This window comes from Camelus dromedarius, chromosome 12, assembly GCF_036321535.1.
Source record: "Camelus dromedarius isolate mCamDro1 chromosome 12, mCamDro1.pat, whole genome shotgun sequence".
Taxonomy (NCBI): Eukaryota; Metazoa; Chordata; class Mammalia; order Artiodactyla; family Camelidae; genus Camelus; species Camelus dromedarius.
Window position 1 is genome coordinate 23240124 of NC_087447.1, and position 23617 is coordinate 23263740.

At 43.2% G+C, this 23617-nt stretch overlaps 1 protein-coding gene across 13 annotated transcripts in view; it reads right to left on the reverse strand.

Annotated features, from left to right (window-relative positions):
• Nucleotides 1–1349: 1349 nt before the first annotated feature.
• CD44 (CD44 molecule (IN blood group)) overlaps nt 1350–23617 on the reverse strand; it is an 82753-nt gene continuing 60485 nt past the window's right edge. For 3 of the 13 annotated variants that reach the window (XM_031459797.2, XM_031459798.2, XM_064492450.1), the window contains 9 exons: nt 23463–23591; nt 21862–21999; nt 20154–20255; nt 18228–18317; nt 17140–17346; nt 14427–14492; nt 10750–10821; nt 8577–8655; nt 1350–2322 (listed from right to left, as the gene is read on the reverse strand). In XM_031459797.2, the coding sequence (XP_031315657.2) occupies nt 2118–2322; nt 8577–8655; nt 10750–10821; nt 14427–14492; nt 17140–17346; nt 18228–18317; nt 20154–20255; nt 21862–21999; nt 23463–23591 (1088 nt within the window). In that variant the 3' untranslated portion in view covers nt 1350–2117. The remainder of the gene's footprint in view (nt 2323–8576; nt 8656–10749; nt 10822–14426; nt 14493–17139; nt 17347–18227; nt 18318–20153; nt 20256–21861; nt 22000–23462; nt 23592–23617) is intronic. The other 10 variants (XM_064492451.1, XM_064492452.1, XM_011000583.3 and 7 more) reach the window with 4 other exon arrangements.

The following is a 23617-nucleotide window of genomic DNA, read 5'->3' on the forward strand; positions in this document are numbered from 1 at the left end:
ACCATCCATGGCCCCATAGAGAAGCTGGCGTGGAACCTGGCATGGCCCTTCTGAACCTGACCCTGGAGTGGCGGGCTGCGCTGGGGCGAAGAGCCTGTGTGAGCGTGTCTGGGTCTGCGGCAGACCCAGGAGAGCTCTTGGAAAGCAGGGAGCGACGTGGACACCAGCGGCCGCATAACTGCATGGGCTGGTGTGCCCGTTTTCTTTTCATTCAACTTGAAAATAAAATGGACACCAGACAGCTGAACATGGAGCTGGCCAGTGGTGTTCACAGAAGAGAAAGGTTTTCAAAGACCATGATGGGGAGGGGCTTGTGAGGGTGGACAAGGGAGAGCAAAGGTCGGGAATGGGCAGAAAGCCAGCATCTCTCCTTTAAATATATCCTTCAGAATCAGCTCTTGGTGTAAGCCTGCCCTGATGTATGTGGGACCTTTTGCTTCTTATCTTCCTCCTCCTCCTCCCCCATAGTTGGTCTGAGAAACAGTGCCAGTTAAGTTTGTCAGTTTAAGCAACAGATTACTTTTTATGGGGGCCCAAAGAAGGAGGTCCCGTTTTATAGGAGTCCTTATTTTCCAGATTCAATTTCTTCTGTTACAAGTAGCCTCTGGAAGGTTCAGGACTAAGGGAGCCTCCTGAATTTATAAATAAAGACACAAAGGATTTGCCAAGCAAGGGATAAAGCCTTATTATTCTCTTAACTGGCCATAAACCTACCCGTCTGGTGATAAGATTCCAGTGGTGGGAAAGAAGCCCTGTAACCTTTTGAGGGACTCCCCAGGCACTTAACCCTGAGTAGCAGTTGCATACGGGACAGACCACTGGCTTGGTAAAATACAGAGTCATAAAAATACTCCAACAGGATTTACAATGCTCCCTCCCCCACTTCTCCAACCTGTGCCAGTCAGTGGGCTACTGTCTGTGTTCCTTCATTTCCACTGGCTTCTCCTTTTATTACAGAAGGTCAGAAGGCACTTCCATGTTGGTTTTGGACATCACTAACAGGGGCAGCGTCTAGGACATGGGACGCCGCAAATGGTAGGTCGTGCAAATGTAATGTGACTTTTCAGAGTCTTTCAGGGGAAAAAATCAATAGCCATGAAAACATAACAGCACCTGAAGCTCCTCCTCTCACAACTCTGGTTCTAGGTCAGGACTAGAAAGCCTTTGGAGCCTCAGCAAACAGCATTGTCTCCTTTCTATGAGATTCAGTTGAGTGCGCCTGAGTCGGGGCTTAGCGGCTTAGAGGTGAAGACCTTCAAGGAGAACCTCCTCACATCTTCCTGATGAGCTGGTGGGACCCAGACCTGGCTGATTAAAAAACTGAAGGAATACAGCACAAACGGCGAAGGTGGAAGAAGTACAGGTGTTTATTATGAATCAGCGTAAACCCTTTATGCCTCTGACAAAGTATCAACAAAGGCATAATCCTCAAAGGACCTCCAGGGTTTAATATTTCAAAAACACAGATAAATAGCTTACTACAGATAAATAGCTTCACCCTTTGGGTATTTCCCAGAAGCATTTGAAAAATTTCCAGGGGTTCTGTAGCAGGTGATGTGTAACCAGTACACCCCCGTTCCCGGCCCCACGGGAGAGAAATGCCCAGGGGTTGGGTGCTGGAAGGGCAGTGTGGACCCATTCAAGCTCCCTCCCAGGGACCCATCCCTCCTAGCCCTGGGGGACATCCTTAGCAGGAGGCTGTCACCTGGGAGGTGGGGTGGAGGGAAGGCTGGGGTCAGGAAGATGGGTTTGTAGCTTTTGCCAGAAGCTGTCAGCCCATATCCCAGGAGGTGAGAGGCTTCTGGGTGGGAACTGGAACTGTCAAATTTGTGCCAATAATTAATAGGGCCCTCATTTCAGAAAGCAATGCTGTTTTTAGAAATTGGACCTAACTTTAAAAACACACAGACACACAGACACACACACACACACACACAGACACAGACACACACACACCGATACACACCCACCCCCCCCAAAAAGGAATAGAAAATTTTATGCTAAAAAAAGATCCCCAATGAAACAATCAGTAGCACACTGCATCTGTGAAGTGTCCCAGCTCCCTGTAACGGTTAGGTCTCCGACGGTGGCTTCTTTCAAAGGTCATGGAGTAGGTGTTACACCCCAATCTTCATGTCCACGTTCTGCAGGTTCCGCGTCTCGTCGGCTGTCATAAACTGGTCTGTGGCCTCTGACGACTCCTTGTTCACCAAGTGCACCATCTCCTGAGACTTGCTAGCTTCTCCGTTGAGTCCACTCGACTTTCTCTCCTCCATAGCTCCGTTGCCATTGTTAATCACCAGTTTTTTCTTCTGCCCACACCTAATCATTTATAAAAATCAGATGAGAAATGGGTGCAATGATTCAATTATCACGGTCATTGTCACTGCCACGATCACCACAGTTTATGACGGTCTGAGTATGTTTCATCTTACCGACTCTGAACAATCAGCGCTTCTCAAAGCAAGACCCCTGAGGCAGCAGCAAAAGCAGCACCTGTAAACTTGTCACAATGTAATTTCTCAGCCCCCATCTCAGGCACACTGAATCAGAAAACTCGAAGGAGGAGGGCCCAGGATCTGCGGTTTAGCAAACACTCAAGAGCTTTCTGATGTGCACTTGAGTTTGAGAATTACAACTCTGGGAAGCCAGTGTTATTATTATCCCCCTATTACAGCTGAAGGAATCCTGGGGCTCAGAAAATTCTGCAACTTGCTCCAGGTTACTCCATAAGTAACAAAAGAACTGAGATTCAAACCCTGGTGTGTCTGACTCTCAAGTTCTAACTCTCCTACCATATGATGCAATGGAAACGTCTGTCTCTCTTAAGCTCTCTAGCAGTGCCTGCAGACTCAGATAAGCCATCAACATGACGGTTATCAATCATTCTGATTTGTGTACTCAAGAAAGCCCCATGACTTCCTCTCCCAGTCAACACTTCGATGGCCTTGTCAGGGTTATGCCTGCAAGTACGGGGAAGAATGAAACAATAGTTCTCTGGAAGTGTAACTCCATACTGATTTTTCCCTTAACATTGGTTAACTGCCGTACAACCCTGGGTCTGGACGTTTGACTACCTAAGGCAAGTTGTTCACTGTTACTTTAAGAATTCTCAGTAACGTTACTTAAGATTCAAAAGCAGGTCTTCCACGGAAGAGCATGACCTTGATCTTGTCCCTGGGTCACAGCATTGCCTTACCCTGCCCAGCCTGATGTAACCCTTCCTCTTTCCTGTAACACGATCACTGCCACATGTCTAGTAAGTCAGATGTTGCTTAAACGAAAGCAAAGTTGCAGAACTTCACAACCAGAAGTGGGGTGGGGATGAGGGGAAACAGGATAGTATTTATGGGACACCTCCTGCATGCCAGGCACTTTACATGTAATTTCATGTAATCCTCACAATAATCTCATAAAGCAGCTATTATTCCCATTATACAGCAGTGGAGACTGAGGCCCAGGGAGGTTTAGTAACTAGCCAGAGGTCACAAAGCTAGTAAGACAGACAGAGTCAATATTCAAATCTAGGCTTTTATGGCCAAAAGCCTGGGCTCTGCCCAGCTCTATGCATGCTGCTAGCCATCTGGAGATGTGGAAAGAGGATGAAGGCAGAACTGTTCCCTTTGCCGCTGGATATTTGGAGTCGTACAGACAAAGCTTCTATTATTCATGATCATGGGCCATTCCCTCCAGGACTGCCAAGGCCATAAACTTTAATCACTTGTTTGAGGAAGCAGAAATTATACCTCCTGAACAGGAGGTAGATCCTGTCTCCCCTGGCATGATGCGTGGTGAGGGGTGGAGGGTGGGATGCTTGACCTGGGCTGGTCTGTGGGGTTGGGAATATGGGTTCAGTACACATAGACAGGAGCGAGAGCTTGGACGGCCTGGTGTGGGGACCTTGCCACTGTGTCACCTGGGGCAACTCACTTAACTTCTCTGAGCCTCAGCTTTCTGATCTGTGACACCAGGCTGTTAAGAGTACCAGTCTCACAGGATTGTGAAAATCCCCTGAAACAGAGCCTGGCACTGGATACATGGGTGTGCTGCAATTTTATTTGTTGCTGTTATGAACCATGTGGGGTGAGGAAACCAGGGCCTTGGATAAACACTTAGAATAGTATCCGGAACTCAGTAAAAGTTCAGGAAACCCTCACTATCATTGTTAGTACAACCAGAGCCGTGTGAAATGGATTTGGCTTGTTTCATCTGGCTACTTCCACCCACCTTGTTATATTTACTATGAAGATGATGTAAAAAGCCAAAGGTGGAAGGCTGCTTGTGGTTTTTAAAATTCTCAGTGGGTATCCCAGGTGTTCTTTGGAGCAAAGGTGTCTTATTAAAGTCATTCCCATTTGCCTACCTCGTGGGTGCTTGAGAAGTTGGATGAACTATTGCAGGAAAGTGATTTATAATCATAAAAAATGTGTGTGCGTGGAGGTGAGTCGGGGGGGGATTCATGGTATTTCCCCAAACGAAGCTGATTTGAAAGTGGGTAACATTTGACCTGCAGGGCTTTGCAGTGTGCGCTTGGGTTTTGTCCTGCCCCAGTTTCTCTTTGGATTTAGGTGTGTGTCTGTTTTCTGTCTGAGTTCTTTTAGGAGGGAAGGGTGATTCTCATAAATAACTCAGCTCAATATTTGATGCTCTGGGCATTTAATAAGTACTTAAAAAAAAAAAAAAACAAGTTCTAATTTCTTCATTCTTATTAGTCACAGGAATTTTAGAAGGAACCTGAGAGCCAAGTTCGTCAGAGGGTCCCCACCTCTTCTCTGAGTCCAAGAGGTCAAGCATGTCATCCGAAGAGACACTGCTGGTGACAGCAATAACGACATAGTATCTGCGACTTAGACGTTCTGACTCCAAAGACTCTACTGAGCTGCATCTTGCCTGTTATCTCCCTTCCACTTCAATCTCAGGCATTAGCTGAAGATGCAGTGACCACATGATGTGGAAGATGCCAGACTGTTGTCTGGCCAGGAGAGGGTGGGCAGGCTGGGCAGGGCTTAGGACCCAGGTAACATACCTTTAGGGCTTTTATCTTAAAGCCTTAGTGGGGTAACTTAACAGCTGATCTTATGTCTCTTCTACCAGACAATCCTTACAGGTATTTAGAGATTTATTTTGCATCCTGTCAGAGCTGTACCATTCAATCCAATAGCTACCAGCTACATGTGGCCATTTAAATTCAATCTAATTAAAATGAAATAAAATTTAAAATTCACCTTTTTAAGGTAAACTAGCCACAGTATGAGTGCTCAGAAGCCACAAGTTAGTTAGTGGTTGTATATTAGGGCAGAGTGGAACATTTCCGTCAACACAAAGTTCTACGGGACAGCTCCATTGTAGAGGGCAGAAGCAGGTTGGGTGAGCTCAGAATACAGTGAGCTAGGCTGCAGCTTAAAAGAAGGAAGGCATTTCTAAATCGTGGAGCTTTATGGAGGAGACATACCAAGCACAGGGTGGATGGCTGTCCTCTTGAGTGAACAGAAAAGACAGTTATTCCTATGAGAGTGAATGCCAGCAAATGCATTTTCTGTACAATCAGTGCAGAAATATTCCTTAATCACTCCTGTTTTGTGAAGCCTTCTCTGGCCAGGTCCTGACTTTTCTTCTCTTCTTCATATAAATCAGATAAATTCTTTAAGGGAAAAGCACCTAACTTCTTCTCTTGGGCCTCATTCAATATCTACCAACTCAACTGACTCCTAAGACAATTGTTGGCTCTTAAAGACAGTGAATAAAGCTATGCTTTCCACTGGAAAGGTGCAATTCACCGACTCTGGTTACAGGAGGAACAGCAAGGAAAGATGATGTGGGTTATGACAGGGATGGAAAAGCTAAGGAAATAGCAGGACCCCTAAATCTGCATCTTTAAGATGATGTGACTCACAGGTCACTTGGTCATGGAAGTTCACAGTCAACTCTCAAACCTCAGCTTCAGCAATGAATGCTTTTCCACTTTCAGCCTTTATCTGTAATTCATGTGACAGTGGCCGGCCCAATGTATGTTCTCAATGCACTTAGCTAACTCAAATTCAGCAGGCCAATCCTGCCACAAAACCTCAAGATTCTCGTAGGGAAGGAAGAACCCTTTCCGTTTTAGCCTCCTCATCCCCCTCTGCAGCGCTGACGGCCAGAGCCGTCACGCCAAAGACGCTGGCTGGATAAATGAGTGCCTGTTGTAGGCCTCTTATCTCCAACCAAACTTTCTTTGAGGAAAATAGCATTCTGTATCCCTCTAAAAGGCAACACTCCAAGCAGAAAGGCGCCAGCCTTTTAAGAGGATTAGAGCTGGGCCGGCAGCTTTAGAAACACAGTGCACATTCAGGGGCCGGTGCAGCCGTTAACCACCCTTTAACTGCGTGGCAAATCTGTTTTCGATGATCAAATCAGGACCTGGTAATTTACAGAGTCTCAGCAGCTACTTTCCCAGTGAGATACTCGCTGTGCTGGATCCCGCGCGTCCCTGTTTGCCTGTTGCTAGGGTGACTGCTGGTCTTGGGAGGAGGGGGAGGGCAGCAAGGGGGCCCGTTTTTTGCTGCAGATATGATGGGAAGCGACGCGGGAGCTAAGGAGCCACGCTGTAGGGCCTCCAGCTGCTCTGGGGACAGCTGCGATGCTTCCCTGAGGTCTCCTCCGCACTGACAGCATCTGGGGCCACCGTTTCTCTGGTGACAAGTGCGAAGCTTACGGACTATATCCGTGAGCAGGAGTGGTGTATTCTAGGGCCCGGAACACAAGGACTGAGTTCCAACAATAGGAAATTCATATTTAATTGAGTGAAAGTAATCAAAGGGGAAACATGGAGGCCGAGGGAAAATATAAAGGCTCTTTGTAAAGGCTCCCTCAAGTTGCATTATTTCAATTCAACTAAAAAAAAAAAAATCTCTTTCCATTTAGTCATGGGCGCTTTTCTAGGAGGTCTTTCAGATTTCTTTTCCTAGTTTTCCTTCCTTATGCAATCGGCTATCGTGACTAATTTTTTTTTTTATTCTGCCCTCAAAGGTTCAGAGAGCAATATAGCTGTTTGACTTTCAAAGCCCTTTCATTAACTTGTACCAGCGTCAGGTGGCATTATTTGCTTTCCTCAGATAAGCACCAGCTGCACACGGCAATGGAATTAGCTGTTTCCTGCTTTCCAAAAGCCAACAGGAAAGATTCCAGAATTTTCTCCAAGTCTTTTCCCAAATAAAGGGGCATTCTGTGGCCTGTTAGATGATTTATTGATACGATAAAGGATGGTCCCGTGTGGAAATACGATTTTTTTACCTTATAAGAAAAAAAACCTCAAGGGATGTTTATGAAAGGTTTAAAGTTCCTCTCCATTCGCTTGGAGAAAAATCATGCATCTTTAAAGCATCTCAAATAGGGAATTTACTCTTAGGTTCTGGAGTAAGTTCATTTCCTCTGATGCTAGAATTACTCTTTTACTTCACTTTAGGTGGCGGAATTTCTGAGCAGGGTCATAGCTCAATCAGGTGTACACATTGTATAAATTCCAAAATGATAGGCTTTGGTCCAGGTAGGGAGACAGGGGGCCTTAACAAAATGAAAACAGCCGACATGCCAGTTCTAGGGAGTTGACTGTCTTTGTTCAGACTTTCCTAAGGAAAATTCTTCATTGTTTCATAGACCTCACTCTCAGGGAACTCTTCCTAGGCCATAACCTGAATCTTTTCAATGGCAGCTTCCAGAAAATAGAAAACAGTGTCATTACAAAATACGAACAACAAACAAACACACAAACCCAATGCCTGCTTTAGGGAAGGGTTCTAGAAGTTTCTATGGGCTTCAGACAAGCGAAAGGGCCAATTTCTGAATCTCCGTAACAGCGTTTCCGTGAGCTATGACTACACTTAATAAATATTTGCTTAATGACTCAATGAATGAATATATTCTTTCATGCCTTCCTGGTGAGATATTTCACAACTTTCATCAGATAAAGTCCCCATGGGTTTCACCCGGCCTCCCCCCAAATTAAGAAGCACAAAAGATTCAACCATTATTTAAAAACAGATGTTCAAATACTCACAGCCTCGTTTCTCTAACAAGCATCCAGAACAGGGCTTCCTGAACTGTACTGCCCGCATGAATCCTTATCAAAGGGGCCTGGGGTCTTATCAAAACACAGACTCTGATACGGGCGGTCTGGGGTAGGGCCTGAGCCTGGCATTCTGCATTTCTCACAAGCTCCTATGGTGCAGAGGCTGCTGGTTCCGGGGGCTACACTCTGAGCCGCAAGGACATAACGCCTCAATTTTTTTTTAAATTGAAGTGTAGTTGACTTACAATATTCTATTAGTCTCAGGTGTACAACATAGTAATTCAATAGTTTTATAGAGTATACACCACATAAAATCAATGCAAAATATTGGCTATATTCCCTGTGTTATATATCTTTGTAGCTTACCTACTTTACATTTAGTAGTTATACAAAGTGGTTTTTTTTTTAAATAAGGTTCTTTAATAGCCTCCATTTAATTGGTTTATTTGTTCTTCATAAACTGACAACACAAGCCTAAGTTTAAACGATGCCCTTTCAAAGCTGAAGGCCCTGAGGACCGTCCCCTTACCTTCTCCGACTGTTGACCGCGATGCACACCGCGAGGATCAAAGCCAGGGCCAGGAGGGATGCCAAGATGATCAGCCACTCTGGTGTGAGTGAAGCAAAAGGCACGCGTGAGCTTGGGGAACACACTTTGTGAAAACAAAAATGCACTTTATAAATGGACCTGGTCCAAACAAGAATTACAGTCAGCTCTGCACATGGGTCTAACCAAAGGTCCAGCCAATAATCAGGTAATACTGGAGGAATAATTTTGCTATATAGGTCTTTGTCCAACAGGTCTCTTGTTTTCATCTCTTATCATCAGTCAAGATTTCCAAGACCCTCCGGGAGAAACACGTTTCCAAAAAAGTGCAGATTAACCTGTGGAAACCTGTAGATGCCTTTGGGGCATTGTTAAGTAGGTTAAAGGGGTATTCCTTAAAAGGAACATTCTTCTCCTGTATGAGAGCATTCAGCTTACATTTTACTAAGGAATGAAAGCAGAGGCCATATACTAGGGGGTGGGAAAAAAGACATTCCTGTGGAGGGCTGAACTTGTGTGCATTCACTGTTAGGGGGGGTTCTTTGGCAAAACTTGTCAAGCATCTTCAAAATGTCCATGCTTCTGATCCAGGAATTTACAGGACCTCAGAATTAGCTATACAGATATTTATTTCTGTGCTATTTATAATAGTGAAAGTTGGAAACAACCTGCTATTCAACAGTAAAGGACTGGTTAAATTAATGAGGGAACATCCATTGTATTGCGTACTAAGATACAGGAGGAGTGTATGCAATGACACTGGAAAGCTGTGGCTGATCAGTTGGGAATGTAGTATATGGTATAATTATGGGTTTGTATGGAAATTGCATTGAAAAGTGACAGCAAGGACGTACATGAACATGGTAACCGTGGTGTTTATGGATGATGAGGTAGATAATAAGGGACTTATATTTTTACCCTTCTGAAAATGTCTCCAATAATTAATAGGTTACTTGTAGACCAATAAAATGTCATATACGTGTTTTAAAACCAAGCTTTAGTAGCATTAAAATATGACTTGACAATTTGAATAAATTTAGTTGCAAAGTGGGTTGAATATCCATGCAATGAACTAGAGCTTAAGGAACAAGGAAGATGGGAAGTCATTCATTGTCCATTCTTCTTTGGGAATCTTGATTCTCCTCTGATTTCCTGCTCAGTCCTGCCTGATCTCTACCTGGTGAGGTGAGTTTGGGGAGGAAGGTAGAGTCAGGAGATGGGGAGGCTGACAAGAAGGTACCATTTCTGTTCTTTCCCTGGGTTTCTAGCCTTGAGATGCTCTGTATTCACTCTGACTAGAGCTGGGAAAAATCCTGCTGCCTGGTTATAGCTAACTGCGTCCCACTCACCCCACCTTCTCAGCCCACTCTGCCTTTCCACCTGCTCAGCTCAGACAAGCCAAGGCAAAGCGACGAGGCCCCCACCATGTCCTTCCCTCTCCCCTAGGAAGGCTCAGTTTGGAGACCTCTGGAGAGTGGAGAGTTTACAAATTTGTAAAGAATAATTTACTACCCTAGGAAAAACCTTCCTTTTTTGTAACCCCTCCCTTTACAAATGCTCAATTTTGAGCCCAAATCAAATAAACAATGCCTCAAATCTTGATGCTCGAGGGAGCCAGGTGGCCCAGCCCTCTCCCTGCAGGCGTCTCCCTCTCTCCTGTCTGGATCGGTACAGACTGCCCCACGAGAAAAAGTAGCTTGGGAACCATAAGATTTTTCACTCCACTCAACACACATGACCCTTGTATCTCTTCACTGTCTGCGAAGTAAGAGGAAAGTTACATACTTCACCCCCAAACCCAGAAATAAAGAAGGAACTGGACTGGGATAAGAAGGCCCTGGGGGTGATGTGGAGTCCTCGGGGGGCCACTCATCTGCGAAGGAAGCTTTAGTAACTAACATGGTGCTTACTTTGCGACAGGCCAGGGACAGCTCTGAATATGAGCTCTGCCAACCTATGGGACAGAGGCCAGAAGGAAGCTTCAATCCTCTCCTACCAAGAGGCTGTGGTGCTCTCAGTCACCCTTTAGCTTGCAGGTTCAAGGTTAGACATTTAGGAGAATGTGCTTTCCAACTGGCCTCTTCTTCCTTTCTAGGACCTCCAGACAGACCTGCTTTTAGCATCTTTTTTTCTTGCTTCACAGCTCAAAACTCACCTGGAATTTGAGGTTTCCGTATAGGACCCGAGGTGGTGTTTGCCCCGCCTTCTTGACTCCCACTTGAGTGTCCTAAAGAGAAAAACGACATCTCTCAACCAAAATTTGGAACTCAGAACCACGAGTTCCTTACAGAGCCAACCTCTATGTGTTGCATCACTGCAAAACTATTTATAGATTCAAGCCACTGACATTATAATGTGTTACACGAAAGATTATCTGCCCAGAAAAGTTTGGTTTGATTAAGGCTAAGGCTTGGAAATGTTATTTTTCAACAAGAGCACGAGAACTCTCAGCGGCAGTACTGTGCAGTGTTTAAGAGGCTGTGGGGCAGGACGGCGCCGGATTCGAGTCCTACCTCTGCTAGGTCAAGTCATCCCTCTCCAGGTCTCAGTCTTCTTGCTCATAAAATGGGGTAACAATAGAATCCACTTCCTCATCACTTTACAGAGGTTTAAAGAAGTGTGCAAGAATGGTGATCGTGTACAGTTTACTATTTTCGACTTTTAATTTAGGACCTTGCTACTCAAAGTGTGGTCCCTGGACAGGCAACACCACATGGGAGCTTGCTAGCAGTACAGAGTCCCAGGCCTCACCCCAAACCTCAGAAGCCTCATTTTAACAAGACCTTTAGGGGACTCAAAGGCTCCAAATAGTCCAAAGCAAATCTAAAAATTACATCCAATATCTTCAGTAGACACAGGCATAAATATTAAAAAATAAGGATTTGGGGCAGATGGCAGGGGAAGGGGTTGGCAATGGTCTTTTCTGTCTGAACAAAATCACCCTAATGAGAGTACCGGCTAATATATTCCTGCAACATGCATTGTCTTTTGAAGACAACATTTTCTACTGCCACAAAACCAACTAAGGAGACAAAGAAAGAATCTCAGACTGAAAGGAAGCAGGAAGTATCGCAAGATAAAGAATCCACAAGTCAAAACCAGAGGTTCATCAAAACCAGGGGTGAATCATGTTTTACAAGAAACTTCTAAGACATCTTGTGAAGAGACGCACCCAAATGAAAGCTTTGGTTTTTGTTTGTATTTTGTGTGTGTGTGTGCTTCCTTCACTGCTTCAAAACAAAATGTGAAACATCCCCACTGAAATGAACTCTTTTGCCCTACCCAGTGGGAACCCACTGCAGAATTCTGAGGGCTCCCAAGGAAAGAAAATAACCCAGGAAGTCTGTCTGGCTAGTCAGTGGATGGAGATGATCAGGACTTCAATGAAAAGCTTTTCTCAGAGAGTCAGACTGTCGAAGGTGCACAGTGGACACTGAAATTTTGTTAACTGCCGTCATTTTGGATAGAAAGGCTCCTGTTCATGCAATTTGATGTTCTTGTTAAACTCAAAACAGAGGAAAACAGATTCTATCGGACATTTGGCTGTTTCAACATGCCATCTGGACAGTGGCCTTTTGCTTCACAAACCTCAGAAGGAGTCCAAAGGGTTTTCTGTAGTTGCCTCCCAGTGGCCTTGGCCATTGGCAGGTGTTTGCCTGCACAGGTCATAGGATATTTGCCATCTAAACTGGAGATCTTTGGCCTTGAAAACCACCTAAGAGGTACAACCACTCTTGCTGGTCTGTCTCTGACTCACAGCAGCCTCTGATAATTGAAAGGGAGGCCATTAATGCATCATAATCTCTTTATTAGGATTAAAAAAAAAAGTGCTCCCAGCAAGGAAAGATCTGGGTGTGTGTGCGGCCAGATGAAACCTCCCGTTTGAACAACAGACACCTGCACAGGAGTCAAACAAAAGAGACCGTTCCCGCCCACCTGATTTTCACTTCAAACAAAAGCAGAAGATGGACCGGATACACCGGTCTTGCCTTGCACCCTAGAGGTCTGCAAACTAGCCGGAGCTGGGCTGGCTGGGAAAGCAGGTTCTGCAAAGGGGATGCTCAACACTGCAGCTGGGAGGTGAGATCCAATCTGAGACATGTGCACAGAGATAATTCAACTGGCTGGTGCGACTGTGAGGCAAAATAGCCTAGGATAGTGCTTCTCAAACTTTACTGCACATACGAACCACCTAGTGGGGCTGGGTGGGGTAGGTCTGGTTAAAATGCGGCTCTTGGTTCAACTGGTCCAGGATGGCTGGGGATTCTGCAGTTCCAGCCAGCTCTTAGGTGATGTCCCTTGCCGTTGGTCCTAGGACCACACGTGGAATAGCTGGGGTCTCCTGATTTTAGAGAGCATTGTCTTGCAGTAATAACTCCAAATTCAGATCATTTTCAAAATCCTTTCATATTCCTGATACCTCATGCTTTTCATAAGAACTCTAGGAGGTAATGGAGGCTGGTGTTCCAATCTCATTTTTACTAGTAAAGAAGTTATGGCTGGGAAAGGCTAAATGCCCCACCCAAGGCCCCCAGAGAGCCTGGGACTTCTGTCTTTATTTTAGAAGCGTTTCTACTGAGTCCCCTCACCCCTGTGCTCTTCTTACATAATAGGTCATTACTGAAGTCACCATGTAAATATCCATCTTCATATTTGCTTTAAGTGTCTGAACTTTAAGCCTAGAGGCAACCCTCCTCCCACTTAGGCATGAAGGGGACAGTAGTTCATATGGATCACCTGACTTGCCTGGGGTCACCTGGACTGGAGATGCCAGGGAGACCCCAGTAAGACAGCACCAGCAGAACCTCTCAGTAGCCCCAGTGTCAGTGGTCACACGTAAACCTGCCTCATGGCAGACTTTTGCTGCCTGAAGTCATATTTCTAGGGGTGTGATCAGTACAGTAATTACAGCAGTAATAATGGTCATTACAGAGTACTTTCTCCAGATCATGCTTCTGAGAGGCAAAACAAATCCCTGGGGCTGGGAACCTGGCTTCACCTCCCAGCTCACTAGTCATGTCAACTCAGCCAGGTAACTTAGCTTCTCTGAGCTTGAGTTTCCTCATCTGTAATATTGGGATAATAATAGGACTGACATAATTAAGTGAGTTAATCATAAATGAAATATACGAAATCGCTGATATTTGACTGTTGACCTATAGAAACGGCAGTTTCATATCGTCCAACTTAATACATGCAAAGTGCTTAGAACAATGCCGCCAGCACACAGGAAATTCTCAACGAATGCTAGCTATCATGCCATGTGCTGGGGGTTATGCTAAATACTTTATAAGTATATCATCATTTAGTCTTTAAAACAATGCCCTGTGACAATTATTATTACCCCAGTTTTATTGGTTAGGAAATTGAGTCTTAGATCCTTTAAATAAGGCCCCCAGTTTACATATGGAGGAGCTGGAATTGAACCCAGGCCATTCTTATGGCAAAGTCTATGTTTTTATTCACTCTAGTGTAATGCAGTGTTAAACTGGACAGCCTGCTTGATTCTTTCTGATCCTTTCAGATGGAAGAATTATCTTGAAAGCGGTGGTTGTCAAAGTGGAGTCCCTGTCCCAGCAGAATCAGAATCACCAGGGCACTTGTTAGAAATCCATGCTCAGGCACCACCCCAGACCTACTGAATCGGAAGCTTTAAGGATGGGGGCCCAGCAATGTGATTTAGTAAGCTCCCTCTGAGATTGTGATGCATCCAAAGAAAAATATGAGAACAATTTTTCAGGAGACACTGACTCATACATACTTCATTCATAATCAGCAGGTTCCATGGTGAAAACAGAAAATAACTCAATAAATAAAGCAGCTCAAACTCACCAGCTGATTCAGATCCGTCAGTGGTATGAGACCTCTCGCTGGAGTCAACCGGTGAGACTTGGTCATCTGGAAGAAGCAACGAGGGAAGATTCAGTACTGTGTTCAGGTACGCTGCATCTGTGTTTTCATACAGCCCATCACAAAGTGTAGTCTTTCAAAGGTAACCAAAGACGATGACAAATGAGCTTTGCATGGGTCCATGATATTAATTACTGTTCATTGCTGAATCCACTGATGAGTGGGCCAGAGCTTTAATCAAAATTTTAAAACCTGGGACAGCACAGACCATCAAAGATAACCATAGGAAGTGTGGCTTTAGTAGAAACTGTAACACTTTAACAAAAATATTATAGTGTCTTTGCAGGTCTGATGGTGGGATTTGATACTATATCTTTGAAATAAGGACTGTATGCTTTGGATTATGATAAATGTGATTACTGGGGACAGGTGTACTCTGTGGCTTAGGGCATGAGACATTTAAAGAGATTTCTTTGAGGCAGGAAATAGAAAAAGGTTTTGATGTGCAATAAAGAATATTGGAGTTGAAGTATATAAAGATTCAAAGAGAAAAGTCAACTGCTTATTTAAAGAAAAAGAGTCTGAAAATAAGTGAAAAAGAAATGGGGAAATGATAAGTAACATGTGACTAAGGTGTCCCTGGTTATTAGAATATGTTTCAAATAATAATATTTTTCAAAAATTAAATCTATATTTTTAATATCGGAAGTTAATGTGGTCCCATATCCTCAAATATCCATCACCAAAAGGCTTTTGATTGAGACAAGTTCATGAATTGCCAAAATCTGAAGCCGCAGGTCAAATTTGGACTCAACATATGGAAACTCACTCTTCTCCCTTTTCCCCACACATTTCCCAAAACTATAATGGCATCTTAAAACAAAACAGGACAATAATTTCATAAAATGGCTATAGTCACCCATTATGAAAAGTACATATAAGGAATATACAGTAATCTGATCATCACCATTTCCTTGATTAGAGTAGGTGAAGATTACCTGTAATCTCTCATGTAATTGTATAGAGGAGATAGATTGCTTTGTTCTTTGGTTGATGGTAAGAATAACTGAAAATAGCATTTGCTGAAAGATGACACCAATACTGCCCCCACCACCACCACCATCACAGTCACCGCCACCACCACCACCATCACAGTCACCACCACCACCACCACCATCACCACCACCATCACCACCGTCACCACCATTACCACCACTACCACAATTCCAAATGTTTACATTGTATGGGAAGAAATGAGCCTTATCCAAGTGTTTTGGAAGAAAACCAAGGATGAGAGTCAGATCATTTACCCATGGAGAACAACGGAAAGTCTGTACCACCGCAGGATGTAGAAGGAATCAGCATATGTAAAAATCAGTTTTGCGGAGAACACTTTATTTACTAATAAATAGTCTATGTAATCCTTCTAGGCTACTGTGACTATTAAAATTGCCATTTAAAATCTAAATTCATTAGGCTACATAACAGGTCTTATTTTGCCAAGAGAAACCAGGCAGTGCTTTAAGATTCATTTCTCCCGAAGAATACCAACCACACTACTTGGAATTTTGAATAAACCGAGAGCAGAATCATGCTGTATAAAGAGCCAGTGGATGTAAGGGGATTTGTCTTGCTAATATTGCTGAGGTTAGTATTTTTAAAACCTGTTTTCCTTGAAGCCCTGGGGTGGGCAGCCCAGAGGGGAGAGGCTGAGCATGTGGCATTCTGGGTTTCTGTCTCCACATCAGTTAGAGCGCCAATGATGTTATCTGTTTTAAATACTGGGTTCTCATAAGATCTATCCTTCTTTTGAGGTGGAAGGGGCAGGGAAAGGACCAATGCTGCTACATATGTACATACATACTCACATAAATACATATACATATATATTTAAATAATATGTCTTAATGGTTGAGTGGTTAAAAAAAACACCTGAATAACTGCCATCAGGAGGGAGAGTTCGGTTTTAGTTTCTTAGCCAGATCAGGTATTTTGCAGTTCTGTTTTCTTCAGTGTTAGTTTCTTAATGCAAATGAAGAAACACAGAAAAGTCAAGTTGGGAGGACTGCTTATTTGAGGAAAAAGGTCTCATTCTTACACTAGGTTCATGTCCATCTTAAACTGAATAAGTCATCTTCAGTCATCTCTTTGCCATCACAAGAGAAACGATGCCTGTTCATTAATAGGAGATTAAATCGTATTAAGTGTGTATCTTAACTGGAAAAGGTTATCCATAAGCCCTTCACCAAAAGTATATTCACCAATCCATCACCAGTAGAAGAAAATAATTTCAGAGCAAAGACATCAGTATATAGAAATTATTTACAAGTTGGGTAAAACCTTACTAATGGGTGGCATATGCTGAATCAAATGAAATTACTAATATTTGGCTACTTTGACTGACATATGATTCAACTTAACATATCATAAGATCAGAAACAAGACAAAGAAGGAAATTCTACCATAACAACCAAGTCAAAAAAATAAATGGAAGTTACACAAGCAAATAAAAGCATTATTTATCTAAAGGAAGTCTGTTCACTTGCACACTACAATGATGATCTGTGATGAAAGCCGTTCCTGGGTCACAAATCAGTCTCGTCACAGCCTACACAAGAGAATGTCCCCTGTAATAAGAAAGTGTGTTGTTTTTCCCTATTGAGAAAGCAAATCAGATAACAGATGGCCAAATTACCTGATAAGGAATGATCAAGATTAGAGGTGAAATCTCCAAGAACAGTAACTCCGGTAACTCCAGGGGACTCAGGCTCAGTAGGGGTCACTGGGAGGAGGGTTGTGTATTCATTTGTGTCTGGAGAATGAGGAGTATAACCTTCCACTGAAGTGGCTGAGTCGTCAGGAAGATTTCCACCTCTTCTTCCACCTCTGCCATCATTCCTATCTGTGTGAAGGTGGAATTAATGGTAAACCCACTTTTGTAAGAACACCACCCATCATATGCTTGTCTTCAGAATGTGCAATTGCTGCAAAAGCTTGTCGCTTGTTATTTGTGAACACGGAGCAAAAGACAGGGAGGTTTGTTACACCACTGGGCAGAATCAATATTTTGCAATCAACACCACCTGGATATTACTCAATGGAAGAGATTTTGGTGATCTTAATACCCAGAAGAGACATTTGTTACAACAACCGCCTGGGTTATTAAAATAAGGTTTATGCCGCTAGAACTGTTACCTTGAAGTCAACCCAAGTACCAGATAATCTTGAGCTCTTACTCTACTGGACCACCACCTTTGATGAAGTGGAAGGTAAAACTGAACTGAAAGGTAAAATTATGCTGCCTGCAACTGGAATGGCCAATGAAAAGTTTCAAAGACCAGAGGCTTTGATTATTCTTTCCTTGGCCATTTCACACGGCTTCTTAGTCACCAGCATCATGGATTTATGGTCCAGAGGATAAACAGCAAAGTAATATTACTAATGCCAGGAAATCAGAGCATGACATAATTCAGACCTTTATACCAATCGTAAATCATACATAAGCGATGTTATGTGTAAACCAAGCCACTAACTCTGGATTTGAAGAAGCCCAGTCTTTAAGATTAAAAAATAGAGTTTGCCTTTAATGTACAATAGTTTCTAACAGGTCTACAAGCAGAAAAATCAGAGACCCATCACCAGCCACACCTTCTGATCAGAAGTATCAGCATAACTGCAGCCAACTGATGTCCCTCCACCAAAGACACTGCAAAGGCACCCATAATTCATTGATTTCTTTTTTTTTTTCACTAGCTGAAGCCACCTGGGCTTTACAGTCCTTACTGCTAGATGTTGGAGCAGAAGTCGTCGGGTGCTCTTTATCTTCTTCCAAGCCTCCGTGTGATGTAGAGAAGCTCAGAGTATCACTCCACTCTGTTTCAATGAGGGATGAATCTGGTATTAATTTGGAGCCATGAAACAAATCCTCTGTTATCTAGCTACAAGTGTCAGATGGGTAGGTGCGTAGGAATACCAAGGTTTGGGCATGCCATTCTTCTCTGATTGACATAAATGCACAACAGATTTCTGCTTTGCCCCTAGTTGGCTTTGCTTTTCAGTATAATCAACAAGGTCAAGTGCCAAGGTGACACCTGAGCCAAAACTTTGTCCATCCTGGATCATTGTGGCCCAATTATAGCACTTCTTCCTGTCACTCGGGAAAACCAGAGAGCACAGAGACAAAGAAAAAGGAACGTGTGAATCCCAGTGTTCCTATTAACCATCAAGAGCACCTAGCTATGTGTCAAGACACGTGACGGTAGAGAAAATAAACACCATCATAGCGGATAGCGTATTTGTCACCACAAAAGAGGAAGAAGTTTATCTAGAATTACTTGCTCAAGTAACTCAGACCAAATTTATACAAGGAAACACTTAAATCTCTTCTGAAGAATATTAAAGTTATCATCGTACTCAGTTATTAGGTTTTTGATCTCATCTGTGGATGCGGATTCTCATCACTGAGCTGAAACACCAGGAAACTCTTATCTGGGCAAACACAGGGCCCTCGCTGATATGTACAATTTCATGTTGAATCATTGCCCGTATCTGAAAAAGCTTTGATTGTTCTCAGTTAATTTCTTTTGTGTTCTTCTAAGAAACATACCAACCTCTGAGTTACAGGTGCAAGCACTCCATAAAGCACACCACTAAGCACACCATGTCCACCACCAAGTAAATATTACAACCAGGAGAGAGACATTCACCAAATCCCAAACTCAACTGCACAGCAAAAGTCAACAAGGACATAAAGTAGGAATACAAAACCCTTGACTGGCAAGGACCACTTTTAGGCTTATCTGCATCTCCTTTGATGCTTAACACTGGGCTATTTACATTCCTGACGATCAACACATGCCTGTTAATTTTTCCTTTTGCCTAAAAGGGCTCACATGGAAAGACTCTGCCCATTATGTAAGACCTTCTTAATTCTGGATTTCTTTCATATTCTGTCAAGAAATTATGAATGGGTGATCTCCAGGATAGCCCTGTAAATGTAGTGGGCATTAAGGCTACTAGAAGTTTAGCACTGTTTCTACCATGATGATAGGAGGAGACATGAGCAAATGCTCCTCTTTTGTTCCCTGGCCCTGCCATCTATGTCAACTGTCAACAGCAAGCCTTGCTCCTCCTCTGTGACCTGATGTGATTTCCCTACTCTCCACCACTATCTGGCCCCAAAATATCTTTTTACAACCATCAAAACGTCCTACCCCTATTCTGCATTGACTGAAAGATGGGAATCAAAAGGAGCTGGTCAGTTAAAACGTAGAGAAACCACCGTCTGAGCTGTGGTCTTGGGTTTCACTGACATTACTACTCAGAGAATGAATGGAGTCCCACACCCTTTTTAGTTTTTTCTTAACATAAAATCATTGACTCTGGGAAGCACCAAGAATGGAGGTATAATCAGGTTTAAAGAATTCATCAAGAAAATATAGACAGTGAAGACAGCTTTTACGTTCTGAGCTGAGCTGAGCTACGTAGCACTGAGCGAGCTGTTCCACCACCAAGCTCTGCATCAGGGTCCACGGGAGCAAGAGCTGAAGCAGGAATACAGGTCAATAAGGACACTGGAGGAGGGTATAGCTCAGTGGTAGAGTGTGTGCCTAGCATGCACTAGGTCCTGGGTTCAATCCCCAGTACTACCATTAAGATAAATAAATAAACAAATAAATAAATAAAGAGACTGAGTGTCATTATCCTTACGAGTTGTCATTGAAAGAGGTCCTGTCCTGTCCAAGTCTTCCACCAAACCTGTGTTTGGATCTGCAGAAGGCTGAAGCGTTGTACTATGGCTGGTGTCCATATCTGAAGGAATTAAATCGGGGTGATTACTTGATTTCCTAACTACTACCTGAGGGTGGTTTATGGTCTAGAGACAAATTATTCTTCTATTCAAACTTGAATAAGAGGAACTGAAGTAGATTATCATTTCTCCAAAAGAGCATTCCGAGAAGTAACTGGTTTTCCCTGAAGGGCCGAGTTATAATAAGAGCTGTGATTTTTGTTCTTTTTTGCTGAGTCTGGAAGGACGCTAAATGAGCACATGATGGGCTTCCCAAGCCTTGCAGAGAGAGAAGTCTAACCCCTGTGTGACTTGTCCCGTTCCATACACATGATGTGACACGTGGAGACGAGACAAAGTGCACTGGTTCAGGAGCCATTGTGTTACATCCTCCTTACTTGGCAAAATAATTTTCTTTACAGCCCTCTTCCCTCATTTGCTCCTCTTTTGCTTTACAAAATGAAGGTACAAATAAAACACAAAATCATCATTCAATAATCTCTAGATGGAGGCCACAGGAATATTCTAGGGCAAGAAATAAGAAGCAGTGGATGTCAGTGAATCATTCTTCCCATAAACACAAGCAGGAGATGTCTTTGGAATGTGACATGTACAATGTTGAGCAGTACAGTTTTCACTGACAATAGTTACGGAAGCTGTTTCTAATAATTATCACCAATCAGTTCTGCTGAAATAACAAGTTCTGGGTGAAAGAGTGGTCACACAACCCATAAACACCATCACCACTGCTGGTTCGATTTGAAGTCCACCCACACTGCTACCTCGGGGGAGATATAATCAGTCCCAAATCACCCCAGAGGGAAACACTGGACCATCAGGCACCCACCTGTGCATTGTAGCCTTTACATACAAAAAGAAAAGGACAAAACGTGGCTGACTCCATTATCCCAGATTTCAAAAAAGAAAGGCTAGCTAAGTCAAATCAAAACCCCAAGTGGATATTCTTCCAGAAAAAGTCCTGCCTGTTGATGGTCCCTAGACACTCTTGTTCAGCTTCTTGTTGATAAGTGGAATCCTTTAAGAGGTATCACACCATTCCATGGTTGAAGCCATTTATAATGTTCCTGACATGATCAATTTAATGGAACATCTATCTGCTCATCAGTAAGTCACTGGGTATCATATTTATTTCTAAATATGCAAGAGTAAATAATAAAATTGTTGGAGCCTTTGAGGTACTTGTTTGGAATGAGTACTCACCAATTTTTGATCTCTAAGATTTCACTACCAAAGACAAGTTACATCTTTGGGCCTACAGTGGAAATAGTCATTGAATGCATTACTTCACTCTTTTTAAAACACTGCATTTAGAAGTAAATGGAAAAGAAATCTTGAAACTGCTCCTCTTCAGAGGAAATGACTTCCAGTCTCAACAGCTTAGGACTAATTCTTCTTTGACTCCCTTGCCAAATTCTCCACCCTCAACCAGGACTTCATATCCAGATGAATGTGCATATCACTCTTACCAAGAAAACTAGTTTTTTAAGAAACTTAAAGTTCCTTAGGAAAGCAGACTGGTCAAAACTCAAGGGCACATTTCTAGGAGAACAGCCATTTGGCAGCTTTAAAAAACATAATATATATATATAAAAGCTCAGAGGCTATTACCCATCCTTCTTTCTGTTTGATGACCTCGTTCCATTGGATGTGAGATTGGGTCCAAGATATAAGTCCAGGAACTGTCCTCTTGATGCTGTGTGGTCACTCTTTGATTTGGATGGCTGTCATGGGCTGAAGCTGTTGTGACTATGCAGTTCAAGCAAGTGTCAAAATGTTAGTTGACATTTGGCCAAGGATAGACTGATTTTTTTTTTAAAAAAGACTGTATTCTCAACACAAGACAATGAAACCGTGTTCTAGGTTTAGAGGGCCAGGAAGCAGCATAAATGCAGAATGTCTTAGCAGGTATGGGTTCATTCAGGCTCATTTTCCTAGCAATCAGCATGTGAACTAGAGGACCCAAAACCATTAGTGACTTCTCTAGTGGGTAGACAATAAGTTATAGACATCAAAGTAAAGATGAAGGAGCAGTTCTTGACCCATGCCAAGTTGCCACTGTCCCCTAAAGGAGGAAGTGTAAGAGCCCAACACATGATGTCATTCCAAGACAACCACATCCCAGCAAAACACACATTAGGCCAGCGGTGATTTAGAGAAGGAATCAAGTAACAGCTTCCCATGAGATACACACGAAAGTAAATGCCACTCATCTCAAAAGCATGAATGGAATCCATTAGAAGCATTACCTTCTAACAACAGGATTTATGGCACAAGTGACATACAGGAATGAAGCGCATGCTTTTGCTTCCTTCTGAGCCAAGAAGTATAGGTGGCAACGATGACAAGAATAGCCCCTTAGCAACAACCACACCACACAGCCAGTCACCGAATCCATCGCTCTGCTAGGTATGCATTCAGAAGTTGCCGTGCACGGGAACAACATTATGCATTACAGTCTATGTTGCAAATGGAAACATGGGAATATTTCTCGCTGACACCAACTAAGAATATGGTATTCACAGTCTTTAACAAGGCAGGATGCATTTCAGTCTTTCTGTCACACAGACAAAAGAATCACGCATGGGAGCCGGCAGAGCCAAGTTAGCGGGCATCATTTAGAAATTTGAGTCCAGTCTCCACAATCCCAGAATTCAAGAATAGACAAGAGGTGTTTTCTGTACATCTAAGAAGAAATCATTATATATTCAAGGAGAAATCTCCAAACAAACATGGCAAAAGGGCCAAATGACACCAGACAGGTATTTTTCTCAAAATGTCTGGCTCCATTTCCTCAAATACTGGGGTTATGAACAAATGCTTTCTAACAAGCCCACTGTTTCATAGAACTATGTTGTAAAGCTGGACCCACATCATAGGGTAGATGCCTTTACAAAGGAAAAGGGAGTGTTTTGTAAGATCAGAGTCTCTGTTACAGTCTCACTAGGGGATACTCCAAACTAGGTCTGAGAGTGACACCTGCAAGGGCATGTTTCCTGTGTTTCCCTTCTGTGCCTGAATCCATTGCTCTTCACGGAATTTGCTACGAGAGTTTAAGGGTTGGCTCTGCGCCGACGGCATCATCATTGATGAAGGAACCTTAACATCTTGGGACAGTCCCTTCAAAGTCTTCTTGTTCACTGCCCTCAATGCCCAACATTTAACCCAAGAGGAAGTTTTCACCCAAATTTGCCTGTTAAACCATCCATTACCAGCTGTCCCTGCTGTTGAATGAGAGTCTTCCTTTGGTGTTTGGGGATATTCCCCAGGCCGTTCATTCTCGAGCCACTGCTCTTTCTGGATAGCTGTTTCTTCTGTTGTACTACTAGGGGTTGCCCAGGCTGTGAGAAGAATGTCAATTGTGAGC